The sequence below is a fragment of the Loxodonta africana genome, chromosome 8 (assembly GCF_030014295.1).
Source record: "Loxodonta africana isolate mLoxAfr1 chromosome 8, mLoxAfr1.hap2, whole genome shotgun sequence".
NCBI lineage: Eukaryota > Metazoa > Chordata > Mammalia > Proboscidea > Elephantidae > Loxodonta > Loxodonta africana.
Window position 1 is genome coordinate 14,135,183 of NC_087349.1, and position 23,359 is coordinate 14,158,541.

The 23,359-nt window shown below is 38.3% G+C and overlaps 1 protein-coding gene across 6 annotated transcripts in view; it reads left to right on the forward strand.

The window, feature by feature from the left end:
* Positions 1–23,359, forward strand: part of CNOT4 (CCR4-NOT transcription complex subunit 4) — a 144,158-nt gene that overhangs the window by 71,976 nt on the left and 48,823 nt on the right. For all 6 annotated transcript variants that reach the window (XM_064289683.1, XM_064289684.1, XM_064289685.1 and 3 more), the window contains exons 2-6: positions 2,522–2,786; positions 13,402–13,599; positions 21,003–21,089; positions 21,874–21,975; positions 22,587–22,712. In XM_064289683.1, the coding sequence (XP_064145753.1) occupies positions 2,613–2,786; positions 13,402–13,599; positions 21,003–21,089; positions 21,874–21,975; positions 22,587–22,712 (687 nt within the window). In that variant the 5' untranslated portion in view covers positions 2,522–2,612. The remainder of the gene's footprint in view (positions 1–2,521; positions 2,787–13,401; positions 13,600–21,002; positions 21,090–21,873; positions 21,976–22,586; positions 22,713–23,359) is intronic.

Sequence of the window (23,359 nt, forward strand, 5' to 3'; positions counted from 1 at the left end):
TTGGTTTATGAAATAATATTTGTCGCTAAGGGAAAATTTGGGGGGGTATTTGGGGGGGGTTTACTTTAAAGCTTAGGTCAGCATGGTTATATTTAGGAAGTATCTTCCTGTACTTGAAATTCCCTTAAATTTTGTCTTCTGTCCTTTTTTTTCGATAAGTAAATTGAGTTGTAGAACTTTTGAGTGTTGTATCCAAGATTGAGTAGTTACTTAGTGGAAGAATGAAGTAGAAAATCAGGTCTTTTGCCTGGTACTCTAGCGTTTTACCACATCAGGGCACCCTCCTACACTGATTCATTTATGTGGTGACATTTGACCCCTGGCTTGCATAACACCTCTCCTTGGTGCTGGGACTGAATAATTGTAATAATTATTTAGTAGAAAACATTCTCAGTTTATAAATCCCAGCATATTGTTTCCTTTCCAGCATCCCATAAATTACTTTGCTAAAACTCTCGTAAGCTTTAGTTATGGAAACAGTGTCTTATAATCAAAAGTTTATTAGAAATGTAGACAGTACCTCCCAGTTATTTTAGTTTGATTTCCTATTGATGGAGTCTATGTTTCTTCACAGTTTTCTACTATTATAAACTGTGCTGCTGAACATAACAAAGAACATGGTGCTCATGTGTAAGTATTTATGTAGGATGGATTCTTCGGCAGTGTAAGGGAGTGGCTGGCAGCACAGATTCTGGAGCTAAGACTGCCTGGGCTGAATCTAGGCTCCACATCCTAATAGCTGTGCAGCCTAAGGCAAGGTGCTTTATCTCTTCGTGCTCCCGTTTCCCCTTTTGTGAAGGGGCAGTAAGTAGATCAGGGACAGTCTCTGCTTTGGGGGGTACTAAGACCCTTTGGCTGGCTGATGGGGAAAAGGGCTATCTCATTGTTTACTGACTTAAGAAGTTGATTATCTTGTGTTTTCATCATTTGTATTTCTTCTGTGAGCTCTCCATCATATTTTCTCTTTTTCAATGTATTTGCCTTTTTTAATATATTGCTTTGTAAGATTTCTTTATATATTCTACACAATAACTCTTCATTAAATATGAGTATATCCTTTTCTCCATTGCTTGCCTTTAATTTTATTATGTTTTTCTTCTTTCCATGTTATAAAGTTGATCATATCTTTTTTTTATGGCTACTGAATATTTGTTTTGCTTAGGAAGACCTTTTTAAAAACTAAGGTTAAAAAAAAAAACTCCATTGTTTTCTTCAGATGCTTTTTATGGCTTATTTTGATATTAAGCTCTTCAGGCAGATCATTTGGAATTTATTTTGATTGCAGTGTGAGATAGAGATATACTGTTTTTTTTTTTTAAGTAGATAGTCTAATGTCTCATTACTACTTAAAAACTGGTCCATTCTTTACATATTGATTTGTAATATCACTTTTATCAAATACTGAAATCTCATGGGTCTGTTTCTAGATTATTTAGTTTCTTTGGTCTTTTGTTTATTCTTGTACTAATAAAATTATTAAATTTGCTTTAGCTTTGTAGTATAGTTTGTATCTGATAGGGCAAATTTTCATAGTTTTTTCCCCCCAGAAGCTTCAAAGCTGTTCTTATTCATGATCTCTTTGTAAACTTTAGAATCATTTTGTCAAATTCCATTTGAAAAATACCTCAGTAATTTGATGAAGATTGCATTGAGTTATAGACTAATTTGGACATTATCACTTTTTAAGCTGAAATAGTGATTGCAGCCTAACCTTTTAATCTAACAGTGATTGTTAACCTAAATCTTTACCTAAAAATTTTAAACACGCCATAATCTAAAAAGATACATTATTTAACTTTTTAAAATGTGTTTGGGAGTGTGGAAGTCTACTCGTTCTCTTCCCCCTTCCAGTTTCTTGTGGGCCTTTTGTAGCATTACCACAGGAATACTTTTATTTCGCTTAGTCCATGTTTTATTCTCCCAGACTTTTCAGGGGCATATTAATACATGTTTAATTATAAGCAGTTAGATTCTGTGGCATGTGTAATTGTCCGTCCCCCCCCCCCCCGCCGCTGTGTCTTCTGTAAGGCTTTGATGTTAACATCTGATTATAAATGAATGAAGCCTCTTTTTCATTAGGTGTGTTTTGTAAAATGTGACGCATTTTAGAATACGATAATACTCATTCAGCTATGTGACAGTATTCAAGCCTTTAGACCAAAGATGAGGCAGTTTATAGTGTATTTTAAGGCAGAAATTTCTTTATCTTCTTCTCCTAAAACGTGTTATGATTAGTTTAAGTTAGTACTAAATGCTTTATCTAGACAAAAAGGAAGGCCTTTTTAAAAAAGTTTTTCTACTGAATCCAAAAAATGTACAGTGCCAGGCTTCTTACCTTGGCATGCAGGAATTTCAGAAGAAAGTAACTTGTTGATTGAAAAAAGGGAAATCCATTCTGAAATGACAGCATAAAATTGCTCGGATTAATATTTTTCAAAATTTTCGATAACGTGATTTTAGATTGTTGAATGTGCCATGCTTTCTCCAGTGATAAACAATACTTTTTTTTATTCTCACACAGGTCTTCAAAGTCTCCATTTTAGCTCTCTGTGCTGAACTTCCTTCTCCCTTAAATTATTATAAACTTTTGCTGCTGTTTAATAAACGTGAAGATGTCTCGCAGTCCTGATGCGAAGGAAGACCCTGTGGAATGCCCTCTTTGCATGGAGCCCCTGGAGATAGATGACATCAACTTTTTCCCTTGTACCTGTGGCTACCAGATTTGCCGATTCTGTTGGCATCGAATTCGCACTGATGAAAATGGGCTTTGTCCTGCATGTAGAAAGGTAAATACTCCAGACGTATCTTTGTGTCCAGTTTTTCCCCATGCATATGAGTAAGTAGATTTAAAATAATCTACAGGCTTCAGCTTCAGCTAAGATTATGTGTAGCTTTCTGTTTTTAAGATGTCATAGTGAGGTGGCAAGAACACTGAACTGGGAGTCAGGGTCTAGTCTTGCCTTTGTTGTTAGTTAGCTGTGTGACATTAGTAAAGGCACACACCTGCTTGGGTTGGCCTTCAGTATTCTCATCTGAGGAGATGGACCAGATCAGTGGTACTCACTCTTTAAGGGGGTTAGGGATACAGAGGTAGTGGATTTGGATAGGTGGCGTGTAACTGGAAAAATGCGTTCAGAGTTACATTTGGGAGGGAATCTTATTTTCCAGTAGAAAATAAGATTTTTTGATATTTATGAAAAAGGGTTATTATGGGTTAAAATGACAGAAATTCTGGCTCTGACAATAATAGTTACCATTTGTTGAGCCTTTGCAAACTCTTCTAGGTATTGTTATTCCCATTGTACATTTGGGAAATCTGGGGCTTAGAGAACTTAAGTAACTTGTTCAGAGTCATCAACTAGTGAGCAGTAGATTTGGGATTCAAAAGTTAAGTCTTTTGACTCCAGAGCCTTTGTTCTGAACTATTGTGTTATTGAAAAATTGCCTTCTAACTCTGAAAGCCTATTTTTTTTTTTTTTTTTTTTTGTCTAAGTTTTACTGTTTTGATAAGCAGCCATGGCACAGTTACAGTGTAGTGAATGAACTACTAGACTGGTTAGCACTGCCACTTTTTTTTTTTTTTTGGAAGGACTTTAGGGTCTGATGACCCTAGGGTCTCGTGCAAATATCTATCTTAATAATCTTACTTATTTTGTTGTTGTTGTTGAGAATATACACAACAAAACATACATCAATTTGGCAGTTTCAACACATACGATTTAGTGACGTTGATTACATTTTTTGAGTTGTGTAACCATTCTCACCCTCTTTTTCCGAGTTGTTCCTCCCCCATTAACATAAATTTAGGCTGTAATCTTTACTGGAGCAGATTGCCAGGTCTTTTGTCCCATGGAGTCACTGGTAGGTTTTAACCGCTAACTCTTCAGTTAGCAGCCAGGTGCTTAACCGATGTGCTACCAGGGCTCATATATTGTGTGTATATAATGTATGATATATACTTAGAATACATAATGTATACTTATGTATATGTATTATATGTACATATTGTACTTTTTATTTAGTTAATATACTTTAAGAAATGTGAATGGGAAGGTAAATGGCCTTAACCATTAGCTTTGGTCAAAATCTATATGAATTTTTGTTAATGGATTTTAAACATTTAGTCATATTTTAAAAATTGATTCCTAGTTGTTCCATAAATACCTAATCATATTGAAATATTTCATTGAAAGGGGTGATTTTCAGGGTAGCCTAAAAGACTAAGATTTGTAAGTTAGACTGGCTTTTTGAAGTTTTTATCCCTCTTTTTTTTCTCTTTGCCTCAGCCTCTTCAACATTTTGTTCTTTGTCTCCTCAGCTCATTGTGTTGTGCTCTGCTCAGTATCTCCCTTCCAGTGCCAGGTTCCAGTGAGTCAGAAAAGTAGGAGGCCAGGGCAATCATGATTCTCATCTCTTGTTACTTTTCTCTCCCATCATAGTCCTGCCGTTCATTGCCTGTTGTCCACTGTTTTAAGACAGTTATTTCACATATTTTTTCTAGTTTTTAGTTGCCTTAAGCTTAAAGATCCCTGATCTGCCCAATCTGTGTGTCTCTGGTGTAGATCTTCCCCAGAGTTGGTTTCATCAGCTTCTCAAAGATGGTTTTCCTCACTCCTTTTTTTTTCTTATCTTGTTGTGACATCTGTGCATTACCCAGTTGGAGCAAGAACAGTGGGTTTAGATCTGCTTATTCCAAGACTAAAAGAACCCTTTGGTAGTAGCCCGGATCTTAACGTGGGAAGATCTCCTAAAGACTCTGGCTTGAGCTGGCCCTGGTGTTTGAATGCTGTCATCTTCCCTTCATTCACCTACTAAGTTAGATCCTGAATGTGGGCTAATCAGTGTAAGTGGCTTTGTTATTACTCAGATATTTCACTGACCTCTCTGGTTATTGGCTTTCATCCAGAAATTGACCTGGAGTTCCCCACTGCAGATTTTTATTGTTTTTAAGGTGTTGATTTCTATTTTAAGTTTTATACAGCACTTTTCATTATCTTAAACAAAAGAGGTTAATTATCTTACCATTTTTGGACACTAAAACCCAGGCCAAACCCATTGCCATCAAGTCGATTCTGACTCATAGTGACGCTATAGGACAGAGTAGAACTGCCCCATAGGGTTTCCAAGGAGCAGGACTGGTGGATTCGAACTGCCAACCTTTTGGTTAGCAACTGAGCTTTTAACCGCTGTGCTACCAAGGCTCCAGCTTTATGGGAAACTTGAAGCCCCCAAAATAATATAACAAAATTAGGTGTTAGCAGCAAAAATCCATTAAAAACATTTTTTTTTCTTTGTAACTCTGGTTTAAAGAGAACAAAATGGAAATTACAAATTATTTTAAATCAATAATTGGGGTATTCCTTCCCAGAATCTCTGGAATGAGGCCAAAGTGGTATTTAGAGGAAAAATTCAAGTCTTAAATGCATTTATTAGAAACCAAGAAACTATGAATCTAAATGACTTATTTTCTTCTTAAGAAACCAGGAAAAGAATAAACATTGTGACAGTGGAAGATAGGGATTAAACAGAATTTAGTTTGATAGAAATAGAAAGAAGAAATAGTCTTTTCAGTAAAGGCTAGAGCTGAAAAAGATGAATAAAAGAAACTCTTGCAAGTCTGATCAAGAAATAGAATACACATGCGCATAGCACTAGGAACAAAATTAGAAATATAATTATACACATAGAAGAAACTAAGTGATTACACTAAAAACTACAAACCATCTCAGTAGTTTGGCAGTTTATTGCCAAATTAACACTATTAAAATTATGTTACATTTAAAAGCTGCCCCAGAGGTGGCCTACTTAGTTATTAGTTAGCATTTGATACATAACACACAGTAGTGACTGACTGTAAAGGGAAATTTTCTGCTTGTAATTTTTTTGTGTGATGATATAATCCTAGAAGTTTAACATTTGTGTTTGAGTTAAAAAATAGACCACAGATGTATTTTCCTTTATATTCTTTGTGGGTCTCACTCTTTTTCTGTAGTTATTCCAATTAGGTTTCTTCATCTCCCATTTTAGTGTGCCTCTCCTCTTCAACTCATTGAATTAGTTTGTTAATTTTCTGTCCCTGGATTTGTAAAGTGGTGTATATGGTGGTGATGTGTGTTTAGGGGAGGAACCATCCTGAAACTCACGGTTTTCTAATTTCTTATGAAACTGTTAGACAAGCTAAGGCTAAGAAGACTTTGATTATATACTTGCCACTTGTGCTTAGTTTAAATTAGCGTATTTTTATATGGTCAAGAAAAATTGAATTCTTCCTGACAGCAGAGATACAACTTCACAAATGTGTTAAGATTTAAAAACTAGTTTTTATAACTTCTTTAAGCTGCTGGAATAAGAAATATTCAAGAGCTCAATGGTGATAAATTAATTTGTATCACTGCTCTCTTGTATTAGTATCTTTTCCATTATATAGCAGTTGTTGTTGTTAGGTGCCGTCAAGTCGGTTCCAACTCATAGCGACCCTGTGCACAACAGAATGAAACACTGCCTGGTCCTGTGCCATCCTTACAATCGTTGTTATCCTGAGCCCATTGTTGCAGCCGCTGTGTCAATCCACCCCTTTGAGGGTCTTCCTCTTTTCCGCTGACCCTGTACTTTGCCAAGCATGATGTCCTTCTCCAGAGACTGATCCCTCCTGACAACATGTCCAAAGTATGTAAGACACAGTCTCGCCATCCTTGCCTCTAAGGAGCATTCTGGTTGTACTTCTTCTGAGATAGATTTGTTCATTCTTTTGGTGGTCCATGGTATATTCAGTGTTCTTCGCCAGCACCACAATTCGAAGATGTCAACTCTTCTTCGGTCTTCCTTATTCATTGTCCAGCTTTCACATACATGTGACGCGATTGAAAATACCATGGCTTGGGTCAGACGCACCTTAGTCTTCAAGGTGACGTCTTTGCTCTTCAACACTTTTAAAGAGGCCCTTTGCAGCAGATTTTCCCAGTGCAATGTGTCTTTTGATTTCTTGACTGCTGCTTCCATGGCTGTTGATTTCGGATCCAAGTAAAATGAAATCCTTGACAACATCAATCTTTTCTCCGTTTATCATGATGTTGCTCATTGGTCCGGTTGTGAAGACCTTTGTTTTCTTTGTGTTGAGGTGTAATCCATACTGAAGGCTGTGGTCTTTGATCTTCATTAGTAAGTGCTTCAAGTCCTCTTCACTTTCAGCAAGTAAGGTTGTGTCATCTGCATAACACAGGTTGTTAATGAGTCTTTCTCTAATCCTGATGCTCTGTTCTTCTTCATACAGTCCAGCTTCTTGGATTATTTGCTCAGCATACAGATCGAATAGTTATGGTGAAAGAATACAACCCTGGTGCACACCTTTCCTAACTTTAAACCAATCAGTATCCCCTTGTTCTATCCGAACAACTCCCTCTTGATCTATGCAAAGGTTCCTCAAAAGCACAATTAAGTGTTCTGGAATTCCCGTTCTTTGCAGTGTTATCCGTAATTTGTTACGATCCACACAGTCAAATGCCTTTGCATAGTCAATAAAACACAGGTAACCATCCTTCTGGTATTGTCTGCTTTCAGCCAGGATCCATCTGAGATCAGCAGTGATATCCCTGGTTCCACGTCCTCATCTGAAACCAGCCTGAATTTCTGGCAGTTCCCCGTCAATATACTGCTGCAGCCGTTCTTGAATGATCTTCAGCAAAATTCTGTTTGTGTGTGATATTAATGATATTGTTCTATAATTTCGACATTCGGTTGGATCACCTTTCTTGGGAATAGGCATAAATGTGGATCTCTTCCAGTCAGTTGGCCAGGAAGCTGTCTTCCATATTTCTTGGCATAGACGAGTGAGCATCTCCAGCGCGGCATCCGTTTGTTGAAACATCTCAGTTGATATTCCATCAATTCCTGGAGCCTTGTTTTTCGCCAATGCCTTCAGAGCAGTTTGGACTTCTTCCTTCACTACCATCTGTTCCTGATCATGTGCCACCTCTTAAAATGGTTGAACATCGACTAATTCTTTTTGGTATAATGACTATATGCATTCCTTCCATCTTCTTTTGATGCTTTCTGCGTCGTTCAATATTTTCCACATTGAATCTTTCACTATTGCAACTCGGGGCTTGAATTTTTTCTTCAGTTCTTTCAGCTTGAGAAACGCCGAGCATGTTCTTTCCTTTCGGTGTTCCATCTCCAGCTCTTTGCACATGTCGTTATAATACTTTGTCTTCTTGAGAGGCCCTTTGAAATCTTCTGTTCAGTTCTTTTACTTCATCAATCCTTCCTTTTGCTTTAGCTGCTCAACGTTCAAGAGCAAGTTTCAGAGTCTCCCCCAACATCCATCTTGGTCTTTTCTTTCTTTCCTGTCTTTTCAATGACCTCTTGCTTTCTTCATGGATGATGTCCTTGATGTCATTCCACAACCTGTCTGGTTTTCAGTTGCCAGTGTTCAATGAGTCAAATCTATTCTTGAGACGGTCTCTAAATTCAGGTGGGATATACTCAAGGTCATATTTTGGCTCTCGTGGACTTGCTCTGATTTTCTTCAGTTTCAGCTTGAACTTGCATGGGAGCAATTGATGGTCTGTTCCATAGTCAGCCCCTGGCCTTGTTCTGCCTGATGATATTGAGCTTTTCCATCGCCTCTTGTCACAGATGTAGTCAGTTTGATTTTTGTGTGTTCCATCTGGTGAGGTCCATGTGTATAGTCACCGTTTATGTTGGTGAAAGAAGGGTATTTGCAGTGAAGAAGTCATTGGTCTTGCAAAATTCTATCATTCGACCTCCAGCATTGTTTCTGTCACCAAGGCCATATTTTCCAACTACTGATCCTTCTTCTTTGTTTCCAACTTTTGCATTCCAATTGCCGGTAATTATCAATGCATTTTGATTGCATGTTTGATCAATTTCAGACTGCAGCAGCTGATAAAAATCTTCTATTTCTTTATCTTTGGCCCTAGCAGTTGGTGCGTAAATTTGAATAATAGTTGTATTAACTGGTCTCCCTTGTAGGCATATATGGATATCATCCTATCACTGACAGCATTGTACTTCAGGATAGATCTTGAAACGTTCTTTTTGACGATGAATGCAACACCATTCCTCTTCAAGTTGTCGTTCCCAGCATAGTAGACTACGTGATTGTCCAATTCAAAATGGCCAATACCAGTCCATTTCAGCTCGCTAATGCCTAGGATATTGATGTTTATGCGTTCCATTTCATTTTTGACGATTTCTAATTTTCCTAGATTGATACTCCGTACATTCCAGGTTCCGATTATTAATGGATGTTTGCAGCTGTTTCTTCTCATTTTGAGTCATGCCACATCAGCAAATGAAGGTCCCGAAAGCTTTAACTCCATCCTCGTCATTAAGGTCGACTCTACTTTGAGGAGGCAGCTCTTCCCCAGTCATCTTTTGAGTGCCTTCCAACCTGGGGGGCTCATCTCCCAGCACTATGTCAGACAGTGTTCCGCTGCTATTCATAAGGTTTTCACTGGCTAATGCTTTTCAGAAGTAGACTGCCGGGTCCTTCTTCCTAGTCTGTCTTAGTCTGGAAGCTCAGTGAAACCTGTCCACGGTTGACCCTGCTGGTATCTGAATACCGGTGGCATAGCTTCCAGCATCACAGCAACACGGAAGCCCCCACAGTAGGACAAACTGACAGACACGTGGGGGATGTAGCAGTTATATTCCAGCAAAGTTGATTTTGAAGCCTGATGGAAGCATACTTCCGTAGAAAAAAGCTTGGAATAACAACGAAAAAAGGCTAGAATAGTAGTGTAATCCAGTGTTAGGTGCTCAGTGTGGTGTTACGTAGTCACCGTGGTGGAGCATCAGTAATATATCTGGTGGGAGTTGATACTGTAACCTAGTTTTTCTTACTTGTCACTCCCCATTGGTCTGTCTGTGTGTGTGTGTTTATGTATTTTTTGTTTTAACATTACCTCAGCTCATCTGTTAACCAGGATTTTACAATGTCAGAGAATGTTAGCAAAGAAGAAACCCTTAGAGTACTTGTGAAATCCCTCATGTTTTCAGAAGAAGCTGTGTCCCAGTTAAGTTCCATCAGTGCCTCTCAACAACCTGTGACAAAGCATCCAAGTTTTCTTTTTTTCTCCAATCTGTTGGAGACTGATATATGGTCCTACAGTGCATGCCCAGTACCCAGCTCATGCCATGAGGTTTACCACTTAAGTTGATAACACCCAAACTAATAAATACCTTATTCTGCAGAGTCCACTTGCTGTGTGCATGAATGTTGTGGCAGTGTCAGATTGCTATAGATATCCAAAAGCTTCTTCTTGGTGTTTGTATTTTTCTTACTATGAATTGGTAAAAAGAGTGCTTGGACCACACTTTGAATAGCACTGTCTTAAGGTCATGAAACCAGCTTTAACATGAGTTAAATCTGCATACTTGGCAATATTTTACCAAAGTTGTGCTATCTGCCACAAGATACATTCTTAACTGTTAATTTTGAAGCAGAACTTTTTGACAGAAAATTAAGTTTTTTTTACTTTGCCACTTTTAAAAATTATAGCTATATGTGGATTTTGGAGCCCTGGTGTCGTAGCGGTTAAGAGCTCGGCTGCTAACCAAAAGGTCAGCAAGTTTGAACCCACCAGCTAGCTGCTCCTTGGAAGCCTTATAGGACATTTCTACTCTGTCCTGTAGGGTCGCTATGAGTTGGAATCAACTTGATGGCAGTGGGTTTGTTAGGAATTTTACTTGAAGCAGTCCATATGTTTGACCCGGTAAAACTGATGGCTGTTAATGAAGGGCAGCTGCTTTCAAATGCACTCAATAATCCACACTCCAAAAGAAGCCAGCCAGAAATCCTGAGGTAGAAAACAGCTTTTCCCCGGGCAAATGAAAAATTAAAGCGGTCTTATAGAAAGGTATTTTAGTTGGTTTATATGTAGTTTCTTTGTTTTAAACTTGTGCCTTTAAAAGTTCAAAATACCTTCATGGAATTAATACACTTGGCAGATAGATTTGGATTTGAAAGGAGATGATACAGGTACAGAAAGTTAAGTGGAGAACAGAGAAAGTTTTGAGAGGAAGCATTGAAAGAACACCTAAATGGAGGGTCGCATCATCAATTGAGGGATCAAACACTGTAATGGATTTTTAACCATTTGGTTCCATAAATTACAATGCAAGAACATTCTGAAATGATCGTTTATTTTTTAATCTGAAATTTTAGTTTTTTAAGAAAATCAGCAGTGTAAAATTTCCAGTTCTGTGTTCATTTGGCAGATATTTATTGAGCTCCTAAAATGTGCCTTGCTGATGTTGTTAGGTGCCATCAGGTTGATTTTGACTCACAGCAACCCCGTGTGACAGAGTAGAACTGTTCCATAGGGTCTTCTAGGCTGTAATCTTTATGGAAGCAGATTGCCAGGTCTGATGGGTGGGTGTGAAATGTACCATACTAACTTTATATTGTATCCTGAGGAATGTCCTAGGGTCATGCAAAAGGTAAATTTGAGTCAGTTGTTCTGTATGCCTTCCACTCATTCTAAATAGAACCAGTTAGCTTCTAGATTCTGATTTTTAATGTAGGAATTTTATGGTATGGGTGCTTAAATCGTGGAGGACCATTAAGAGTTACACTTGGATTCAACTAATTGGCTCTCGCTCATTGATGGTAGGGTAGACTATGAAGAGTAGGTCTTCTTAAACAAGCGTAAGTTAAAGTTGAAAGGTGGATGTAAAAAGGAAAGAACAGGGTCTTTTTGGGAGATGAGACCTTGTTACGATAATACCAACAGAAGTTGAGGAACATAAAATGAAATCTCACTGTCTTAATTGCCTTCAGCATTAGTCTGGTTATATTCACAAGTTTGAGGGTTTTTATTTTTTTACTTAAATGTGAAAAGAATAAAAGTAACTTTATGTTAAAGGCACAGCAAGGTTTCATTCTCCTCTATTCTTTTCTTGCTCCCACTTTTTTTCTTGTTGGCATGTTTCTGTTGGCTCCCACTCTGATATTCTGATAGGTACAACTTCCTAACCAGTTGTGGTTCCTCTACCTGGGATCTCTTCATATTCAGTTTTAGATATTATTACATTAACTGTGCTCCATCTTCCATTTATCATTAACAGTGTTTATTATTAGTAGTCCTTATGACTTACTGAATACATATGTTCCGGATACTGTTGTAACCACTTGGTACGTGTGTTCTACCCTTCACAACAACTCTAGGAATTAAGTACTGTGATTCCCACATCGCAGATGAAATGGAGCCAGCAAGGTCACGTAACTCAGGCAAGGGTGAGCCAGGATTCAAAACCAGGCAGTCTGACTGCACAGTCCTTCCTCAACCACCAGCAGCCCTGGCATTAGCAATAGGAGTGAAAAATGGTGTAATATGGAAAAGGAAAAGATAAAGACACACAACAGTATAATTGCTAGTTATTTATCAAGGGATTACTGTATGCCAGATACTATAATAATTGCTTTATGAGTGTTGCTTTGTCTTTACACCAACCTTTGAGATTATTTTCATTTTACACATGATGATACTGAGGCGTAGAGTTTAAATAGCTTATCTAAGGCCATATGTCTAGTAAGTGTTAAAGCTAAATTCAAACTCCTGAACCAAAGTGCCTGTTACTTATTTGCCCACCTGTCTCCCGCTTAGACTGGGAATGTATTAAAGAACAAGCACTATAACTGGTAATTTTCTAGCGTATAGTAGGTTTTCATTAAATTTCTGTTGTTTGCAATACATAAACCCATATATAGATGCAAGAACTTAGAATCTTTGCTTCTTATATAGCACCTCTGAAGCTTAACCTTCTGTAAACTGTGTCTGAGGCACTGTAGAGACTACCAAGAGAGAGAATTTGACCTTATCTTTAGGAGATGAGAATGTACAGGCAGATAAAGTACAGGTATATTCAACTAAACTACAGAATAAATACAGGTATTTTTTAGAACATTTGTTGGTGTTGAAAGTTTTAACATTAAAAGTAGTCTGTCCTATAGTTGTTAGTTGCTGTCGAGTTGATTCTGACTCTTGGTATCCCCATGTGTGCAGAGTAGAACTTCTCCATAGGGTTTTCAAGGCTGTGACCCTTTGGAAACAGATCCCCAGGCCTGTCTTCCGAGGTGCCTCTTTGTGGGTTCAGACTGCCAACCTTTCAGCTAGTAGTTTAACACTTAACTGTTTGTACCACCTAGCAAGTCATTCTGTGCTAAAATCTGAAAAATCAGTGATTTTTAAAACAATTTCATTTAACGCTTCATTTTTATTAAATAAAACACATTTTAAGTAATTAAAACATTCATAAAAAGGACAGAAAATATAACAAATGCCCACATAGCTGCCATCCAGAATTTGGTAATTGTTGTTCATGCAGTTTTTGTTTATTTCTTTTATGCTAACTTCTGTGTTTGTTTTATGCTTAAAGCCATATCCAGAAGACCCAGCAGTATATAAACCACTCTCCCAGGAAGAACTGCAAAGGATAAAGAATGAGAAAAAACAGAAACAAAATGAGAGAAAACAGAAAATATCAGAAAATCGCAAACATTTGGCTAGTGTACGTGTCGTACAAAAAAACCTCGTCTTTGTTGTAGGCCTGTCTCAGCGCCTGGCAGACCCAGAGGTAAGTCTTCTTCTGTTTTTTTTTTTCTCCTCAACTTGACGTTTTTTCTGTTTACAGTCTTACTTGGAAATAAGTGTTGACCCTGGCCAACTGTAGGATTTCTCTGAAAATATTAAAATTTAGGAGAAAATAAGAAATTAATTTTTAATAATGACTAAGAAATCAATGGCCAGTAGTGATCTTAGCCAGGTGTCTTAATCCTTAATCTTTCTTGGTCCCTGATTCGTCAGTTGTAAAACTAGGCAGTTGAACGAGATCTTTAAGTCCACTTTAATGCCAGTAGTCTATGAAAATGTGAATAATGATTCTATTTTGCCATTAAGGCTTAGATGTGATGTGGCTGCTCTCTTTCCTTCCTCTTAACTGTAGTTATATAAGGACCAACAAGTGGAGATGCAGTTACATGAACCCACTGCAAAACTTACTGACCTGGGTTTTTTTAATCGTACCTGTTTCTTCAAGTGGTTCTTGGTTTTTCAGAACTGCTGCTGTACTGTGTCATCATTCTTCACTCATTCATTCTTAGTCAGTTTTATGGGGAGAGGGATAATTTGATGAAGGGAAATAATGGATCAGGTTCTTTGTTATTCATTTGGAGAGATCTTAACCTTTTTGTTTGCATCTTCTTTTCTCTCCCACCACCACCAGCCTTGGTAGAGTAATGTTGAACTCACATTTTACTTGATGCCCTTGGATACGCAATCTGCTAGTTTTTAGTTTCTGATATACCAGGAAACGCTGACTAGATTTTTGAGAAGGTAGATAGAAACTCATTGACTGAAAATGTTCACTTCAGTAAGAGAGAACCAGATTGTAGAGACCTTCCAAAAATATTCCTTATGATGGATTTGCTGTAATATTCACCATGGTAGCAGTTAGAGGGAGAACTGAAGTGAATATGCTTAGGGAAGTGGGAGTCTCCAGGCTTGGCTAAGTGGGCTGAAGGTACCAGAAGGAGGAACTCTAAGGCATCTATAGCATTTTTGCATAAAAATTAGAATAGTAAATGTTTATTGATAATGATGCATTTACTGTGTATTGAGGCTATGAGGGACTTCATCATAGAGATGAAACTCAGGGAGACTTCACCCAGGATCTATCAAAGGCAGTAAATATGGCGGCAACTCAAGAGTTACCAGGATCTAGGTCCAGGGATGCTGGCAATAGTGGACTACACGATACCCAGGAGACCAGTTTCTTTCCAAAGCTAAGGGGCGAGTCTTGGGTTCATACAGAAAAAAACTACAGAGAAAGGAGAGAGCTGATTTTGGGTCTGTGGTTCAAGCTCAGCAGCTAATTCTCCTTTTTTCCTGAGCTAGTACTTACTTCCCAGATAGGCAGAATCTCCACACTTGATCGTTACCTGGAACACCGCCATGACTTTGCATCAACTCTTCTATCTTTTTCTACCAACTCTGCTTTTCTTTCCTAATCAGAGGGTGCTTTTTACCTCTGAGTTTTTTTGTTTACCTGCCTCTGTGTACTCTTGCTAACCTTATTGATGTTGCTTATTGGTCGAGCTGTGAGGATTTTTATTTTATTTATGTTAAGATGTAATTCATACTGAGTGCTGTAGTCTTTGATTTTCGTCTGTAAGTACTTCAAATCCTCTTCACTTTCAGCAAGCAAGGTTGTGTCGTGTGCATGTGTTATGTGCATGGAAGCAGCAGTCAAGGAATCAAACAACCTATTACACTGGGCAAATCTGCTGCATGAAACCTCTTCAGAAGTGTTAAAAACCAAAGATGTCACTTTGAGGACTAAGGTGTGCTTGACCCAAGCCATGATATTTTCAGTCACTTCATATGCATGTGAAAGCTGGACATTGAATAAGGAAGACTGAAGAAGAATTGATGCCTTTGAGTTATGGTATTGGCAAAGAATATCGAATATACCACGAACTGCCAGAAGAATGAACAAATCTGTCTTGGAAGAAGTACAGCCAAAATGCTGACGCAAGGATGGTGAGACTTCATCTTACGTACTTTGGGCATGTTATCAGGAGGAACCAGTCCCTGGAGAAGGACATCATGCTTGGCAGAAGGCCAGAGAAAAAGACAAAGACCCTCAACAAGGTGGATTGATACCGGGGCTGCAACGATGGGTTCAGACACAGCAAGACTGTGAGGATTGGGCAGGACTGGACAGTGTTTTGTTCTGTTGTACCTAGGGTCGCTGTTGTATGTAGGGTCGGTATGAGTCATAATCGACTTTACAGCACCTAACAGTCTTATTGATTAGAACCTACTTTTGCCTTCTTGAAACTGCTGTGCCAGTAAGTAATGGAACTTTTGTCTTTGAGAACCCTTGGATGTCATGTACCTGTTTGTTAATACCTCCTGGGTCTGGTCAACTGTAGTACTTTTGGAGGCGTGCGCGGTAGCACCCAAAGGCTGGGTGAGGTTAAACCACAGTCTAAACCCGATGCTTGGATTGTAGGTTTCTTAACCTCTTCTTCTGAGCCTGTGATCTGTAAGTGGTAGGAGTTTTCATTTACTTACAGAGATTTTTTTTTTATCTCTATCTCGGATAACATGACTCCAATAAAAAGAACTATACAGATATTATGCAAATTATACTATTAATGTAGTTGGTGGCTAGAGAAAAAGAATGTTATCATGAGTCTTTAAGTATGTCTAAAAAATTACTCTTCTTTTATAATTTTGAAATCGTTGTTTAATGAGAGGACAGTGGATTTTTCTTAAAAATTAATTTCTGTCGTTTATTTCCCCTGAAAGCTTAGGGAGACCAGAGACCAGTGTTTTGTTATTTTTTAAGTCCTACCACTTCTCAGTAATAACTTTTTAAACAAAGCTCTCAATTTATCTGCAGAACCTTTTCAATTTTTGGAAAACTTAAGGTTGGCTTTGCTAGTATATGCAAAGAAACTTTCAAGTTGTTAATACAACTTCCAGGAGCCCTGGTGGCTCAGTGGTTAAGTGCTCAGCTGCTAACCGAAAGGTCAGTAATTCAAACTCACCAGCCACTCTGTGGGAGAAGGATGTGGCAATCTGCTTCCATAAAGATTTACAGCCTTGGAAACCTTATGGGGCAGTCCTATTCTGTCCTGCAGGGACACTATGAGATGGGATCGACTCCTCAGCAGCAGGGACAGGCACACAACTTCCAAGTCAAGAAGATCCATTTAATTTCTGTATTTTCACACAGATGACACATGCACTCTGTTTGCCAGCCGTGCCCTCCCCTCACTAGGTATTTCTGTAAGCACACTATGCTACTTTTTTTTTTTGACAACAACATGTTAAAAAAAAAAAAACCTGGCACAATGGCACTTAGGAAAATACCTAGTGGAGGGAGGATGTGGTTGGCAAACAAACGAGAAGGTGTACGTTATTTCAGTAAAAATATGGTTATTTATTTTTGAATGACAAACAGTTTGATATTTGATTAACAAAACAGGTGAGTTTAGGAAGAATTAGTGCTTATTTTGAAAATAATTTTTGTACACCAGAAAGCTTCATACCAAGATTTATTGTCAAATGTATTCATTTATTTGTCAGTAGGAAAAAAAACTATCTTAGAAGATACAGTAATTAGAAGCAACGGTTAGACTAAAAGTGATGATGATGGTCTCCTGAGTCCTAAAATTTTAGATTTGTAGGGACCTAATTCATTCTTTCAGCAAATTAATTATTGAATACTATGGTATGTCAGATGCTTTGATGTTGGAGATAAAGTAGTTGCCAAGCCAAATAGAGTTGTTAACCCTTAAAGAGCTTACAGATTAGTGGGGAAGACAGAATTTAAGTAATTGCAAGTGTGCTGAGCACTTACGATAAGAGAGCTATAAGCTCTTCGGGAGTATTTAGTATAGGGATTCAAGAAAAGCCTCCCTGAGGAAAGGGTGATTAAGGTTAGGCGTGAAGAATGAACGTGGGCTAAGTAGGCAGCAAATAAGGACAAGAGTGTCCCAGGTATGTGTGCTGGCCAGGGAGAGCAGCTTGTTTGAGTATCTCTAGGACTTTAAAGACACAGTCATTTCATTTTGCAAATGAGAAAGTGGAGGCACAGGGAAGTTAAGTGACTTGCCTTTGATTGCAAAGCTATTTCATAGAAGAGCCAGGACTAGAATCCCCCAGATCTTAGAGTTTCTATTCCAGAGTATTTACACTAGAGATTGGTCTGTCATTCATCCGTTTGTCCATCCAGGCACACCATTGGGCATTTATAATTCTGTCCCATGACCTTTTATATTCCATGTAAGTATTCAGACTGGCTCACTGAGAAGTAGATACCTGACATTGAGTGTGTAGGTACTGTGCCGACGTGCACAGGCTCTGCTTACTCCCTGCACCTTCTGCTTTATTTGGTTCCTAGGATAGTATTTTGCTAGTTCACTGTTGTATTTAGGCAGAATCTGGAGTGTTCAACTCAATATGACAAATCAAAATTTGTTTGAACCTGTTTCTTATCAGCCACTGGCCATTCGGTAATGCTCTGAGACCCCCGTGTTCTTCATTCATGTAACTCTTTTTGTTCAATGCTAAGACAGTTCTTTCAGTAAACGTTTATTGAGTACCTATCATGTGCCAGGCACTGTGTAAGATACTGAGCATAGATCAGTGGACAAGATGGCCCCTGCTTATTTATACAAATAACAGTACAGAATGAGAAGCACTGTGTGCTCTGGGGGCACAGAGGATGGCCCCTGGCTGTGGGCAGATGTGCCCCCCCATACTATTTTTGGGGTATAATGTTCTGGCACAGGAGATGGGCAGATACTTCTGGATGAGAATGAGCTTGGCCTGCAAGTGACTTGTTTGGCTGGGAGATTAGAATGCCAGTGGTGAGAGGTGGGGCTGGTGAGGTAGGTGGTAACAGATCGTGTGTCCTCAAGTTTGCAAAGCACTGTTAGGACTGCAAAATGAAGTATTTGTAGAATCACTGCAAATGTAACAGCTACCAATGTACAATGATGCAGGGGTGTGTATTGTCAGCACAGGTACCACAACATGCCAATGGTGTGATTTTTTCTAGAAAAACTCTTAGTCGTATTTCAGGCAGAGCGCTTGTTCTCTTCCCTCACTTGTACATTATCTGCTTTCCTGTAAATTCAGTGTATGTCAAAACTGGGGGGAAAACTTTGTGCTTATATATAATACGGAATTTGTTTCTAGGTTCACTTAATTATAAACAGATTTTTCAGCTACAAAATGCCTTGTAGGACATTGAAAAGTTGTGCAGGACAATTTTTTGTTGTGCTGGACCAGCCCGGACATCGAGGCGTCCGGTGTCTCTGGCTCCCATCCACTGGACACCAATAGGGTCCCAGTCACTTTAGCAACCTCTCCCAATTAATGTTCCAGCAAATTTCCAAAACAAATAAACCAACCCCTAGGGCACAGTGCTGCACCATTGAGAACTACTGCCGTAAACTTCCACATGATTGTAGGTGCTGATACAGGACAGCCTGTGACCAGCCTGAACCCTTTGGAGCAGGCTTTTTGGCTGTGATGCCTCTTGCTGAACTGGTATACATCAGCTGGAGTATTGAGTGCAGTTCCAGACTATACCCTTCCTACTCCTCAACCCTGAGGCTTTGCTAGGAAAACCCTAAAGATCATTGCCTCAGCCATTCTTACTGTCGTATTCCTCAGGGGATTTAGGTGGAATAAAGATTGAAAACCAGTGTCTAGTTTTTTTTTTTTTAGTGCGTATTCAGATTCTATCAGCTCCCCTTCTAATCCATTATGATTGGCTGTAGCAGTCATAATACCCCTATACATATTGCATCGGGCAAATCTGCTGCAAAAGACCTCCTTTAAGCGTTAAAAAGCAAAGATGTAGCCGTGAGTACTAAGGTGCACCTGACCCAAGCCATGGTATTTTCAGTCGACTCATGTGCATGCGAAAGCTGGACGTTGAATAAGGAAGACCAAAGAAGAATTGATAATTTTGAATTATGGTTTTGGCAAAGAATATTGAATATACCATGGACTGCCAGAAGAATAAACGAATCTATCTTAGAAGAAATACAGCCAGAATGCCCCTTAGAAACAAGGGTGGTGAAACTTTGTCTCACATACTTGGAGCATGTTACCAGGAAGGACCAAGTCATTGTGCTTGGTAAAGTAGAGCATCAGCGAAAAAGAGGAAGACCCTCAACAAGGTAGATTGACACAGTGGCTGCAGCAGTGGGCTCAAGTAAAACAACATTTGTAAGGATGGTGCAGGACTGGGCAGTGCTTCGTTCTGTGGCACCTAGGAGCAACAAAGATAAAATATGGTGAAATTAATTACTTTATATTGATTAAGTTGAAGACTTGTGAGAATTAATGACATGCCAGCTATAGACTGTAACATGAAGCTTCGATCCTGTCAAGTGCTGAACATATTAGCCAAATTATAAGCACCTGAGAATATTATCATGTATGACTGTTTGGAAAGAGAGGAATATATTGCACACACTTGAACAGGTACTTGCAGAAAGGTTTCACTGAAAGAGGGCATGCTTGCTATTTGGAGAGATTGTAGGAGCAATAGGTAACTTTTAGTTAAAGGACAAAATTTAATTTTGAGGTAGTTACTAATCATGGGACAGGTTTTTGTAACATGTTACATACTGATCAGATTAGCCAAGGTTAAGTTTCTAAGAGAAGCTAAAAGAACTCATGTAAAGATCACAAAGTAGAGGAGGTGAGATGAATGCGAGGGAAAAAAACCACCAAAATCACCAAGTAACCAGCTAGTAGAGACAGAAACATGTAAATGTGTTTCCCAAATGTTATTTATGAAGAAAAGAGAGAAAAATGCAGGAGGGCATTGAGAGGTGGTAAAATGGAGTAAGGTTCAACAGAAGGAGACTAAGTATATACACAAGAATTGACCGTAAAGCAGAGAAGGTTGAGGGGTCGCTCATCGTATTTGAATTTGTAGTTTATAAAAGTGTTTTTATTTAATATATTAAATATTGTATACAATCAATTTATGGGTAAAGACTGGCTACTTACGTCTGTCCTTGATATCTTATCTCTGTCTTTAATACTCAATTTTGGTCATTGTTTTGAGAATTACTTTCTTGTAAGGATCATCTTTAATGACAACGTGGTTAGAATCTTTGATCTGGTTTGTATTTAAGAATATTGTGCAGGTAAGATCCCATGGGTTATAGGTACAGATATTAAAACATAGAAGATAATACCAAATTTAGAGAGTCTCAGTTTCTATTCACTGGGTCGGTAAAGAACAGCTTTTAGACTTTGGTGATGATTTCCTGTAGGTCAGCCCGACCAGTTGTAATTAGGAAGTAGTCACATTCATTAGAAAACTTAAAAAATTAGTATTTTCCTTTCTTTGAAGAGGGATGGTGAATGTCCCCATTACATGGATGATGTTGATGAAAATGGGGACAGTTTATATGTTATTTCTTCTTCTTTTTATAGGTTTTAAAACGACCAGAATATTTTGGGAAGTTTGGTAAAATACATAAAGTTGTCATCAATAATAGCACATCATATGCAGGCTCACAGGTAACTGATTATAGGGATTTTTGCCTTTTCTCCCTGTGGACTGGGCTTGACCTGGGCTGTTCAAAAAGGAAAACATGCTTTCTGTGATTAGAAAACAGGAGGGTCAAGGACCTAAGCAATGTAGTGCCCTCTATTGGTGGGATGGGGAATTTTTGGTGCTTATTTGTCCCTTACTCGAGGGCACTGGGTATTTGTCCCTTCAAGGACTTAACAGTGAGTTGGTGGTAATAAGAGGGAAAGAGTAAGACAGAGATTTAGTGATGGGGTGCACGGGAGAGGCAGTTGACTCTGTTATCAGGCAGTCTAATCATTAGTGACTTCTAATCAGTAATATTTTCAGATACACTGAAAACTTAATAGAGCATCTCTCTGTGGTGATATTAGCAGATAGACATATTCCTGTAAGTTGCATTTATTTTCGGGAGATCCTCATTTGACACAGTGTCTTGAAATCTTATTTTTTTTAATCTAAATTTCAAAGTTTTTTTCTTTTAACCTTGATAAGCCTGTTAAATGGTATTTAACATAAATAAATAAATAAATAAATGACAAGCCAGAAATGGTATTTTATTCATATATGTTATAGTCTAATTAAAATCATTTTTGTTACAAGGTGGTAGTATACTGTTCAGTCAAAACCACTACTACTAACTATTATTATTACTGATAGTAGTAGAAAAGTTCTTTGGAATTACCTAGGCCGGTTGCAAGAGAATTTTTTTTTTTTTTTAGTATTTGTGTAATTTGAAATTAACAACAGTGGGATGGGATGTTTTCACTTTAGGGTCCAAGTGCCAGTGCTTATGTCACCTACATCCGGTCAGAAGATGCTCTCAGAGCCATACAGTGTGTCAACAACGTGGTGGTAGATGGCAGAACACTTAAGGTAATAGGCTCCTCTTGAGTTTTTTCAGGGGGTGGGAGATAAGATAGAGTAAGTAGAGGAGAACCTAGCATTTACATATTAAATTTGAAGGCAGATTCTTTGAAGATTCCTTCTTAAGCACCCATGCCAATATACATATCTTATTTTGTGAAAATGAAACCGTTATTCTTCTTCTCATCAGAAATAGGTAATGGTTCTGATTTGTTGTCCTGGCGTATTTGCACATGGATTAATTCAGGTTTGAGTGAATGATCCCACCAGGCAATGCTTTATGTAAGTGGAAGAAAGACAGCATCATTGGGAAAAAGAATTTGCCACCATACGCGCCCTGAGCACTTAAAACACAGAGCAGATTTTGACTGTCTTTTCTCCTGGGTGCTCAGGTTCTGAAAACCATAGACTGAGATGTTTTCTTGAGTTCTTCCAGATGGGTGTCATCTTTAACAAACCTCTCAGTAGTGGTTCTGTTCTCTAGTATTCACAGCCATACTTCTTATTTTGTCATTTCAGTGCCTTGTTTTCAGTGAAGAGAAAGCATTGACCGTGGAAATTCTGATTGTGGTGTCAGCTGACATTTTGTGTCCTTTTTCCCCTCCGCTCCTCCTCTGCAGGCGTCTCTAGGTACAACAAAATACTGCAGTTACTTCTTAAAGAATATGCAGTGTCCGAAGCCCGACTGCATGTATCTACATGAACTGGGGGACGAGGCGGCCAGCTTCACGAAAGAGGAGATGCAGGTAGTAAAGTCATGTGAATTATCAGCTTTGCAGAAAAGGGAGTACTTTTTCTTTGTAACTTAAAAATACAAAAGCAAACCTAGAATTTTTTTTAAACTGGTATTACTTTAAAGTAGTATGTTCCAAACAAAGTGTCCCATGAAATGTCAGTTCTATAGGATACTATTATAATAAGAAAGAAGTCTGTGGTCAGCTGAGTTTGAAAACGTTAGATTCAATGAAGGTTTCTTTGCTGTAGGCTTCTTCTCAGAGTCTTTAATGGCCTAATACATATCCTTATACCCAAGAGGGTATATAGTACCCAGTACAACCAAAACTTAATGACCGCGGAAAACAGTTGGAAATGCTACTTTAATAGAAATGTCAGCAAAATTAAATCTAAGAGGGATACTGCAATTATTAGCTGGGTTTTTTGCCTAATCTCTATTCTTTACAGAGCTTGGTAGAAAAAAATACTCTGTCAAATGATGTTGATGAGCAAACGTTTTAAAAAACAACGCTCCCCATGAAAATGTCTGCTGAGCCAGTACCCTGTAAAGGGTGAATTGAAGGTTTAATATCCTATGTTCTTTTTTACATTTCCTCTTCTCCTATTTACTTTCAATTTGTAGTATAAACATGACTTTAGAAGTAAAAATGTTGACCAT